This window comes from Zalophus californianus, chromosome 8 (assembly GCF_009762305.2).
Source record: "Zalophus californianus isolate mZalCal1 chromosome 8, mZalCal1.pri.v2, whole genome shotgun sequence".
In the NCBI taxonomy this organism is placed as follows: domain Eukaryota; kingdom Metazoa; phylum Chordata; class Mammalia; order Carnivora; family Otariidae; genus Zalophus; species Zalophus californianus.
In genome coordinates, this window is record NC_045602.1 from 97002134 (window position 1) to 97013277 (window position 11144).

The window sequence follows — 11144 nt, forward strand, 5'->3', positions numbered from 1 at the left end:
AGGGGGTCGGCTACCTCTTCACGTCCCATCGTGCTGCTCGTGGCTGGAAGCCTGCCGACTTCCGGGGGCTTGGCGAGGCCTCCTTTCCCCTTGGGTCCATCACATTCCCAGGGCTGCCGCCCACTGGGTGGGCTTGGGTCCTGTGCCCAAGCGAGGAGCCCCCTCCCCCCCCTGTACTGCCAGCCCTTGATGGGGTTGGGATGTCCCGCTTGGTCTGGTCTGGGGCACGTTGGTCGCCTTGGAGTGGGGAGGCTGGTGTCGGGAGAAGGGGATAGAAAAGCCCCTTTCCTCTGCAGGGCGTGCAGCGGGGTCTTAGCTGCATCCTCCCTGCCAGGCTGCCCCTCACTGCTCCTCACACAGCCCAGGCTCGCTGGCTGCCCCATCTGCTCTTCCCCGGGGAGCCCCCGCCTGCACCTCCCTGGGCCTGGCATGGCCAGAGCCACTCAGCGGTGGCAGGAGCCTCTGTCTGAGGAGCCAGGCTGACCCTCTCTTCTGTCTCCTTCATATTAGAACCTCCCTGAAAGGACGCGCACCTCCTCACGCCCTTGTACCACAGCCACTCTGTAGCGGGCTGCCCCAGGGAGGCCCACAACATGGGCCAAGAGAAAGGGCATTTTGTCCCTTCGCAGCTCCCTGTGGGCTCCCAAGTGGGGGTCGGGGACGGTCCTCCCTCCCTGCTGAGCCTGGCCAAGGCAGCTTATGGGGGATGTGTTGGCGGCTGCCCCCACCTGGCCACTGACCTTTCCCACATCTCCCCCCCAGGACCTCCGAGAGAAGAACTGGAAGGCCATGGAGGCCCTGGCCTCGGCCGAGAGAGCCTGCGAGGAGAAGCTACGCTCCTTGACCCAGGGCAAGGTCAGAGAGTCCCGCGCACTCAGCCTCACCTGCTGGCTTAGCAAACCACATGAAACACACAAGCTGTACAGAGCAGCCTTGGCCGTGGAGCCTCAGAAACCCATGCCAGGGGCCCCGGGGCCGTCAGACGGTGTGCCCTGTGCCCCTGCACCTTCCTCCTTGTCCTCCTCCTCACCCTTCCTTTGCTTCCTTTCTCCTTGAGATGAAGGGGGAAACGTACTCTTGGTGCTTTCTCTCAGCTGGGCCCTTTGCCGGCAGGGCACAGAGACAGGCGGTGGGGGCTGTGAGTGAGTCCAAGGTTGGGCTGTCCTGTGGACTTGCTTCGTGTTGTTTCCCCCCCTGCCACTTTCTCGGGGCCTCTGCAGTCGTGGCCCTGAGGGTTCTGTGACCGGGCTTTACAGTAAACCACAGAGGGAAGGCTGTCTTCAGCAGCAAGCACTTGGTCCCTGGAGCCCGATGGGTCCCGAGCTCTGCGCCACCCAGGTGGGGGGATTGTGGGTGTCTCTGTGTCCAGGGCCCCCACGTTGCCTCTGGAGCCCTGGGCCGAGAGCCAGTGCTGAACTCTGGTGGGGGCGGGGGGCGGGGGGAAGGTGGCCCGTGCCGGTGGCCAGTGAGGGCCTCGCCCACCCCCTCTCGTGGCGTGTGTCCGTCCTTGATGAGAGGCCCCGGGCAGCCAGCCCTCCCCTCCCAGCCTCGCTCATGCAGAAGGCATGTCTGTCCTGTTACCATGAGCTTTGCAGGGACTTTCATGAGCTTCCCAGGAAGCCTGAAGGTTGTATCAGCCAAGGCCCCAAGTCGAGGCGGGAGGTGGAGAGCTGGCCTCAGGTCCTGCTGGGGCACCTCCCCAGAAGTGACCCGGGAGCCTGTTGGCCTTTTGTGACAAAGGCAGGAGCTGTGGTGGGAGGCGGCACCTGGCTTGCTCCCAGCCATGCAGCCGGCCTCCAGGGCCTCTGGCCCTGGCCTTGGACTGACATGACCCCCAGGGTCTGACGGGGGTCCTGAGGTCAGGGATCCACAGCAGGCCACTGGCATCAGGGCCCCAAGCTGCATCGCTGGGTGAGCCAAGAAGGGTCTGCTTCTGAGACTCGCGTCCAGATCCCATGGGTGCTGTGGTCAGGCCGGGCGTCTGTTGGTCATGCACGTTTCAGAACGCCGCTCGAAGGCCCTAATCCAGTCGGAGTTCTGGGGCCCCCTCAGGTCTCCAGCTCAGCCATGATCTTGGCGGGCCAGCAGCAGGCTCAGTCTGCCAGCGACGGGTGGTTAGATAAGACTTTCTTTTAGCCAGAAACCTCCCCGGGGTCTGGAGAAGGAGTATTACGTGTCCCTAGGGACACGTGTGCTGTGCTGGGCTTCGCTTCATAGCCCCTTCCATCCTCCTTCCATCCCTTGCTTGCACTTTGTGCTGGAGCCTTAAGGAGGATGGGTGGGGTCCGGCCTGGCACAGCCAGCCAGGGTGAGTCAGACTTCAGAGGAGACGTGAGCCCCACGGAGCCCTTAGCCCTTCTGGGTGGGTTCCTCCCTTCGCAGATTGCGGCTGCTGATCCTTGCCCCTCTGTGGCTGCTGGGCGCAGCCCCTCCTGGCCGGCGGTAGCCCCTAAGTGGTGGCCATTGGGACATGCACCTCTCCTCCGACTGTCTCCTCCCTGGCCCCCACAGCAGCTTGGTCATCCACGCACGCACATGCACGCACACACAAGCTTGTGTGGAGAGCTCTAAAACTGACAACCGATTGTGGGTGGGTTCCTGCTGGGAGGTGGCAGGGGAGCCTGCGCCTGCCCTGTGGGCTAGCTTGCCATGTCCCTCCAGCTGAGCGGAGGTCGCTTAAAAGTGACCCAGCACAGGGGCGCCTGGGTGGCTCAGTTGGCTAAGTGACTGCCTTCGGCTCAGGTCATGATCCCGGAGTCCTGGGATCGAGTCCCACATCAGGCTCCCGGCTCAGCGGGGAGCCTGCTTCTCCCTCTGACCCTCTCCCCTCTCATGCTGTTTCTCTCTCTCTCAAATAAATAAACAAAATCTTTAAAATAAAAAACTGACCCAGCACAGGCTGTGGCCAGAACCCGTTGCCGGGGTTGAGCCCCACCCCACCGCCCCCATCAGCCCCGTGGCGCCTCCCGCCTTCTCCTTTGATCCTGTCCCTCTCCCCCCAAAGAGCTGAGGTGGGGCCCAGTCATCTCCACAGACACGCCCTGGGGTTGCCCCAAAGCGCGGGGCTGAAGGCCACCCTCCCCTCTCCTCCAGGAGGAATCAGAGAAGCAGCTCAGCCTGATGGAGGCACAGACCAAGGAGGCCCTGTCGGCTCTGCTGCCGGCGCTGTCCAGCTCAGCGCCCCAGGTAGGAGGCGGGGGGGCGGCCCCCAGGGGACCCTGCTGCCCGGAGGGAGTGTCTCTGGGCCCCACCTTGCACGTGTGGTTGCAGAGTTACACCGAGTGGCTGCAGGAGCTCCGAGAGAAGGGCCCCGAGCTGCTGAAGCAGCCGCCGGCTAGCACAGAGCCCTCATCGGTGAGCACGGCTGCCCCCCCCTGCCCCGCCCCATCGCCGGGGCCACCACTGTCCCCTTTGCTGGCCCCTGGCCCCAGCGCCCAGAGTTGTCTCCTTGGGCAGCGGGGCGAAACCTTTGTGTCTGGCTAACCGGAGCCCTTTCTGCCCCCAGGACTTGGCCTCCAAGCTGAGGGAGGCTGAGGAGACCCAGAACAATCTGCAGGTCGAGTGTGACCAGTACCGCACCATCCTGGCAGAGACGGTAGGGCTCGTAGCTGGGTGTCCCTCAGGGGCTGCAGGGAAGCTTGCAGAGCCTGTAGGCAGGAGGCGGGCCAGTGGCCTTGGGGAAGAGAGCCCTGGGTTCAAGATGCTGGCTCTGTGTGACCTTGGGCAAGTCACAGCCCCTCCCTAGGCCCCATTTCTCTGGCTGAGCGGTAAGGGGGATGAGGGAGGGGCTCAGGCCTTCACCGCTTCTGAGCTGACGAGGGGGCTGGGTTGCGGGTTTGGGGCTGGCTCTCTGGGGGGTTGGGGTGCAGAGACAGCCACGACACGGAACAGACTGGGGAAGGAAGAGATGAGCGTGCGGCTGGTGGCCGGCGTGAAGCCACACTGTCTCTGTGACTTCAGGAGCCATGCTAGGTCCAGCCCTCCTGCCTGACCCCACCCCGCGCTCCTTGCCCCGGGGCCACTGAGGTCCGCGCCGGTGGCAAACCTCACCGAGGTGAGGGTCCTGGTGGTCTCCCTCGTGGGGCCCGCACTCTGCATTTGCACCCTGGCAGAGACCCCACTCCGGGACTGACCCACCTGCCTCCCGCCGTGACACTGTGACAGAATCAGCGCAGCCATCGCAGGGGAGCCGGGGGGCAGGAGCTTGCAGCCGTGTTCATGGGGTCAGGGTCTCCGGGGAGGGGGCCAGCCTCAGCGTCCCGTTCCCCTAGGAGGGCATGCTCAAAGACCTGCAGAAGAGCGTGGAGGAGGAGGAGCGGGTGTGGAAGGCCAAAGTGAGCGCCACGGAGCAGGAACTCCAGAAGGTACAGGAAGGGCCCTGAGACCCTGTCCCCGGGTCAGTGACACAGGTGTCACTTGGGGGGTGGGGGTCCTCCTACCCTAGGAATTCAAACATAACTTACCGGAGACTCACAGCTAGGTCAGAAGTTATCAAAACTAGAGGGAAAGCCCGTGGGGGGGGGGGGGGGGGCGTGGTGGCGGTCCCGTGGGTCTCTTGGGAGACGGGGCGAGTTTGCTGGGTTTTGGTGACACCACATCAAGTGGGACTGTGGAGTGACAGCTGACTCTTCAGTCTCAAGAGCCCCCCTCCCCCCAAGGAAGAGGCTGCCGGTCACCCTTGAGGTGGGCGGGCACCACTGGGCTTTCCCGGGAGGGGGCCCATCCTGCTCGGGTCCTGGGACCGTCCCCTTCCAGGGGCTCAGGTATGATGAGGCCTTCCCGTTGCTTGGCAGTCACGGGTCACAGTGAAACATCTGGAAGGCATTGTAGAGAAGCTAAAAGGAGAACTTGAAAGTTCAGAGCAGGTAGGTGCGGGGCTCTGCCCAGTGGGCCGCTCTCCTTATTACAGAGGCCCTTGTAGTTATTTTTCCCTCGTGGACTGCGCATGTTTTGAGGGAGGCGAAGGGGTCTTGTCAGTCTTGCTCCTCCTCCATGAGGGCCACTCACAGGCTCCGCGGCCCGAGGCAGCCGTGGGGCCCCGGTGCACGGTGGCTTCCGCGGGGGCCGCGTCGCGGGAGGAGTGCGAGGTGGCCCCAGTGCTCTCTGCAGACACCCCGTCAGCCCTGGCCTTCTAGAGGGTGCCCCTGGCATCCACCTGGCAAGCCAATCTAAAGCTCTGCTCTCCGCCCCTGCTGAGGCTGAGAACACGCCTAGGCCCGGGAGTTTGGGAAGGTGTTTTGTTGCCGGGGACTCGTCTCTGCCTGTCCTTGGTTGGCCCGTTGCCGACAAGCCATGGGTGGGCTCCCAGCCCTTACCCCTGGGCAGCCAGACTTGTCGCCCTGTCACCCTGTTCCCTGTGGTCACTGCCTCCTGCGGGCCCACTGGGGGCGTCTGACGCGCGTGTGCGTGTGCCCGTCCAGGTGAGGGAGCACACCTCACATCTGGAGGCAGAGCTGGAGAAGCACATGGCGGCCGCCAGCGCCGAGTGCCAGAACTACGCCAAGGAGGTGGCGGGGGTGAGTCCGCCCATGGGGTCCCCGGCCGCTCGGCGTTTCTCCTCCTCCCTTGGCTCGCTCTCACCTGAGCGCGGAGTCTGGGTTCTCAGGCTTCGGCCCTGGCCTCGGGCCAGCTGACCGAGGTGTGGCAGGGGGCAGATTACAGTAAGACGGCCCCGCGGACAGCGCAGCCTTCTGAGGAGAATTCTCTCCCTGGCCTGGGGACACCGTTTCGGGGGCAGATGGGTTTAAATCTGATACTGGTTTCTGGCTGCTCAGAAGCCAAGAGCACAAGCCTGCCCCCTCCCCGCCATGCTGGTTTGATCTCAGACTTCAGGCCTATTTTACAAGGCAGTCTGTAAAGGAAAATCCAAGCCAGGCATGTAGTGGATTCTGTCTTCCCAATGTCTTCAAGAAAGACAGTGGTTCTGGAAGGCCTAAGAGCCCCCGCCTGCCTGCTGTGCTCTGATGTTTTCGGGTGGTGGGTTACAGCGACGGGTCCTGTTCGCTTGTCTGAACTGGTTTTCTCCTTTTCCCCGTCACCTGGGTCCATTTCCTCTCCAAGTTGAGGCAACTTTTGTTAGAATCTCAATCTCAGCTGGATACAGCCAAGAGTGAAGCCCAGAAACAAAGCGATGAGCTCGCCCTGGTGAGTGAGCGTGGAGAGGAGCGGGTGTGTGCCCGGGCGTGCGTGCGTGCGTGTGTTTGGTTAACTGGCCAGTCGTGTTTCTCCACCCCGTCAAGGGTAACGCGGCGTGGTGGAGGGGAGCTGTGCGCCGATCCAGCATTAGTGGCAGGCTTTTTTTTTTTTTTTTTTTAAAGATTTTATTTGACAGAGAGACACAGCGAGAGAAGGAACACAAGCAGGGGGAGTGGGAGAGGGAGAAGCAGGCTTCCTGCTGAGCAGGGAGCCCGATGCGGGGCTCGATCCCAGGACCCTGGGACCATGACCTGAGCTGAAGGCAGACGCTTAACGACTGAGCCACCCAGGCGCCCCTAGGGGCAGGCTTTGATGGGTCCTGCTGGAGGGGCTGCAACCTGGGGGGTGGCTGCCGGGACCAGTGCTCACGCTCCACTTCCTGTGGCCCTGGGGGAAGGGGCTGGGAGCTCAGGGCTGGGGCTGGGGCTGGGGGCAGTCCAGCTCCCTGTGAGCCCTGTGGCTCAGACCAGTTCGGTCAAACCTGTGGGCGTGCCCGGAGGCCTGCCGTACCCCAGGGCGGGGGCTGGACAGGGGTGCCGCCTTGGCAGAGGTGTGGGGCTCCCTGCCGTGCAGGTGGCCTCAGGTCCTCCTAGCTGTCCGCTTTGGTGGCTGACACGCTCCCTGGCCCCTGGCGAGGTCAGCCGGGCCTCACGGAGGCGGGCCTCCCCCACGCCAGGACCAGCCCCGGGGCTTCGGCCACAGCCCGTGCTGCTGGATTTGCAGCCTTTCCTAAAATCTTGAGTTAGTCGTTACCACTTAGAAATTGGCAGTTTTGGGAAGACAAACACACGTCTGGTTTTTGGAGAAGAGCCGGCAGATCTGGTCCGGGGTGCGGGCACTCCCCCAGCAGCCACCGCCGAGCCACGAGCAGCCCCTGCACTGGGGCACGTGCTCCAGACCCCCCAGCATGCCCATGCTTATTCAGGCCTCACCCAGGACTGGCACACCAGAGAGTGGGCACCATCCAGGCCGAGTCGCCTGAGCCCGAGGGCCACTCACCAAAGCCATGATGGCCTAAGCCGGGTCTGGGTGACGGGACCTGGGCGTGCCGCCCGGGTGGGGGTCATGGGCTGAGAAAACCCCTGAATTCTTCATCACAGGCCTGCCCATCTTGGTGTCACCTTTGGGGGGCTGCTGTTGGGAGGGAGGGAAGCCGGGGGGCAGGCCTGCCGATGTCCTTTGGCGCAGTGCCTCTTGGAGGGGGCCCGAGACCACCCAAGGCCCCCTGGGGAGCTTGTACTGAGGGCCCACCCTGATCCCGACTAGAACCTTCACCCGAGCTTCGTGGGTGATGCAGCTGCTGCTTCAGATCGGAGGCCCCGTGGCCTGGGGGGCCCCCCCCGGTGTGTCACCTGCCCCCCAGGGGTGGAGCCCTGATGTGAGGGGACCTTATTAGGCAGGTGCCCTCTCCTCATCTTTCCTAGACCCTAAAGAGGGCTCTGAACAGTTGACTGCACCTGAAAGGGATCCGGGACCTAGGCGGTGCTGTTTGTACCGAGCCCGTGCGCCGCCTCTCACTTCCTTTTCGGTTCCTTAGCTCTGTGTGTGCCATGTCCGTCAGCGGTCACCTTGCTCCGCGGAGGGCTCAACGGCTGGCCTTGGAGCAGAGCCCAGGGATGGCCCCTAGGCCTCAGTTTGGCTCTGGGTGAGGGGTCATGGTTGCCAGACCAGGTCCCCCATGGGGCTTCAGCCATCGGGAGCATCTGCCGCCCTCCCGAGGGGGTCTGTGCGCGCGCGCGTGCACGGTGGCCCTGTGTCCAGCTGTGAATGGCACAAACCCCCCACCCCTCCCTGTTTCAGGTCAGGCAGCAGTTGAGTGAAATGAAGAGCCACGTAGAGGATGGTGACGTAGCTGGGTCCCCAGCTGCCCCCCCAGCAGAGCAGGACCCCGTCGAGGTTAGGGCGGTGAGCCGGTCCCCAGATGTCTGTCACTAACAGCCCGTGTGGGCCCCCTCCCGCCCATTTGGAGAGCAAGGGCGGCCGGCCACTGTTCCGGCTGAACGCTGGCTGCTACTGGCTGCTACTCGCGGCCTCCACCGCCTGCTCTGTCCTCCCCCCGCCCAGTCAGGGGCCGCCCAGGTTCTGAGGAAGCCCCAGAGCAGAGGAAAGGGCAGGAAGTGGCCACGTAGAGAGGTATCAGGCGCTGGATCCTAACCATGTGTGCGGGAGGGGTGGGAGGGTGAGTCAGGGAGGCCGGGCCTGCGGTTAGGGAGTCTGGTCTCCGCTGTGGCCCTTGCTGCGACGTCCCTCGCAGGGCGCTTGCTCTCCAGACTTCTGACCCAAATAATTGCGGTTGAGAGCCCTCCCCAGGGGCCTGTCCCCAGAGGAGCAGCTGTGGGGACGGAGTTATGTGGCTGGGGCTTGCACCGTGGCTCTTGCTAAAGGCACCCGGGGGTCAGCAGAGGCCCTAGTAGTGCCCTTCTTCAGTCCCCCAGCTCTGTCCCTGTGGGCGGAGGCACCATCTCCCCAAAGGGGGAAGCTCTGGGAATGGGGGCAGCCGGAGGCAGGGAGAGGCTGAGGGAGCGCCAGTTGCAGCTAGAAGGTGGAGCCTGCCCAGAGCTGCGGTCCCCGCGGGGGTCCTTCCCCAGCTTCCCACAGTCTGTGTGTGGTGTTTCCACACAGCTGAAGACGCAGCTGGAGCGCACGGAAGCCACCCTGGAGGGCGAGCAGGCGCTGCGCCAGAAGCTCACAGCCGAGTTTGAGGAGGTCAGGCCCTGCCCCTGCAGCCCCCGGTGCACCAGGGCCAGTGGGGATGGGGGTCGGGACTCTGAGGGGCCGTCCAGCCTTGGCCCCCCCACTCCTCCACCTTGAACCCGTGTCCCGCGGCGGACCTGTGGGATGTGCCTGTGGGGTGTGCAGGGCCTCCTGCCCATGGCCCGCTGCCCTGTCTCCACCAAGGCTCAGAGCTCGGCGTGTCGGCTCCAGGCAGAGCTGGAGAAGCTCCGCGGCATGGGGTCCCTCGAGTCTTCAGAAGCAGAGGAGGTCTCGCAGCTGAAGGTAGAAGTGGGGGGGGGGGGGTGTCAGGAAAGGAGGGCCACCGGGGGCCGGCTCTTGCCACCAGCTTCCCAGGGTCACTATCTGGGGTGGGAGGGGGAGAGGAGCCCTCTTGAAGCCCCTTGAGCAGGGTCCAGCCTCATTTGGTGGTGATGGGGGGTGGCGGGATCCCTAAATCCCCAAGGTCACGCTGGGCAGCCACTAGTTAGTGTGGCTATGTCCAGGAAGTAAAACTGTCACAGCAGCCCCAGTGCACCGCGGGAGGTCCCCAGTGTTACAGGAAGCTGGTGGTGGGGCACGGACCGCAGCTGCACGCCTCTGGAGGACTCCCGGTTCGCGGGCAGCGGGGCCCTTTGGGCAGAGCCAGGTGCTCCTTCTGCTGTGTGCCGCGTGTTGGCTCATCCCCTTGGACCCTCTGACCCCCAGGAGAGACTGGAAAAAGAGAAGAAATTAACCAGTGACCTGGGACGCGCTGCCACCAAATTACAGGAGCTTCTGAAGACAACCCAGGAGCAGCTGGTGAAGGAGAGCAAGATGGTGAAGGAGCTGCAGGGGCAGCTGGACAAAACCGTGAGTGTCCCGGCCCTGCCCACAGCCTCGGCTCCCCCAGCCCCTGGAGGTGGGCCCGCCCCCCGCAGCAGGGAGGCCCCAGGACTCCTGGGCTGCAGGGCAGATAGGAGACCCAGGCCTGGGGGCGGGACGTAGTAGGGACAGCCTCCTGAAAGTAGGTGGCAGGACCCCGCAGCCTTCCGGACCCAGCCCCCACCCTTCCACAGTCCTCCTTGGTGGGAAGTGCATCCCTGACGCCCACTGCCCACTAGGTCCTCACTCTACACAGCCTGGGGTGCCGGGGTCCTCACCCAAACTCAGGGACCTCCCTCCCTCTCCTCCTGCCGGCTCCCCCTAGCCTGGAGTCCGCTCTGGTTCTCTGGACTTGCTGGGCTGGGGCGTTCTCTGACAGAACAGGAGTGGGGTGGGGGTGTTAACCCCAAGGGGGACTGGAGGCCCCTAGGAGTTAGGGGTGAGCACTTGCCTTGGCTCCTTGGCCCCAGCCTCTTCCTCCCTCTGCCCACCTTTGTTCACAGGACAGTAGCAGCTCAAAGGAGGGCACATCTGTCTGAGTCTCCTCTTCAGGACAAGAAGTTACTGTTCAACTTACCAAAATGCCTTACACATTCCTTACAAATAAATCAACCAACCAACACAGCGTTATCAAGGCCCAACCTCCAGTAGCTCTGAGAGAAGCCATTAGAGACGAGAGTCTCTTAGAATCACAGAAATAGATCTTCCAGACCCCCTGTTTGTAAAAGAGCCTTTGTCACATTTGATAAACACTATTCCCCAGGACCAGCCCTGGACCACCTCCGAGCAGACGCCAAAGCCCTTATCAGCTCTGTGACAGACCCCAGGGGATGTGCTGGGGAGGCCGGGACCTCTGGGTATCTGTATGTCAATCAGTGCAATTGTTTTCTTTCCCTGGGTTGGGGGGTCAGGAGGCGGGCGGCCCCGGGGGAGAGTCTCCAAGGCTGTGGAGCAGACTGGAGGGTCACATCCCAGCCCAGCGAGGCAGCAGCCCCTCACCCCTGGGAGAAGTTGCCAGCAACAACGGATGTGTGACCTCCTGGACGTTCATGCCATTAAAACCAACATTGTCGCCCGGCGCTTTTGGTCTCGTCTGGTCTGCTGGGGCTCCCCGGCCTTGTAACCATGCTGTGTGGCACCTGTGTGTTGCAACGGTATTGGGGTCAGGGTGCTGGAAGTTTGGGGAGGGCTCCCCATAGAAGTGAGCTTAAGCTGGAGCTCACCAGAGCAGGAGGTGTCTGTCAGGAGAGGGGAGGAGGGCTCACGGCGGAGGGGAGAGCAGGTGCAGGGATCGGTGGCGAGGGCAAGCAGGCCTCGTGGAGCCAGCTTACGAAGGACAAGGCATCTGGACAGGTAAGGCAGTAGGAGCCCCG

The 11144-nt window shown here is 63.5% G+C and overlaps 1 protein-coding gene across 4 annotated transcripts in view; it reads left to right on the forward strand.

The window, feature by feature from the left end:
* Positions 1-10850, forward strand: part of RRBP1 (ribosome binding protein 1) — a 64108-nt gene extending 53258 nt beyond the window's left edge. For 2 of the 4 annotated variants that reach the window (XM_035728953.1, XM_035728952.1), the window contains exons 12-24: positions 763-855; positions 3094-3186; positions 3271-3354; positions 3506-3595; positions 4272-4364; positions 4794-4865; positions 5421-5516; positions 6061-6144; positions 7996-8091; positions 8818-8901; positions 9094-9192; positions 9616-9759; positions 10275-10850. In XM_035728953.1, the coding sequence (XP_035584846.1) occupies positions 763-855; positions 3094-3186; positions 3271-3354; positions 3506-3595; positions 4272-4364; positions 4794-4865; positions 5421-5516; positions 6061-6144; positions 7996-8091; positions 8818-8901; positions 9094-9192; positions 9616-9759; positions 10275-10310 (1164 nt within the window). In that variant the 3' untranslated portion in view covers positions 10311-10850. The remainder of the gene's footprint in view (positions 1-762; positions 856-3093; positions 3187-3270; positions 3355-3505; positions 3596-4271; positions 4365-4793; positions 4866-5420; positions 5517-6060; positions 6145-7995; positions 8092-8817; positions 8902-9093; positions 9193-9615; positions 9760-10274) is intronic. The other 2 variants (XM_035728954.1, XM_035728955.1) reach the window with 2 other exon arrangements.
* Positions 10851-11144: the final 294 nt, after the last annotated feature.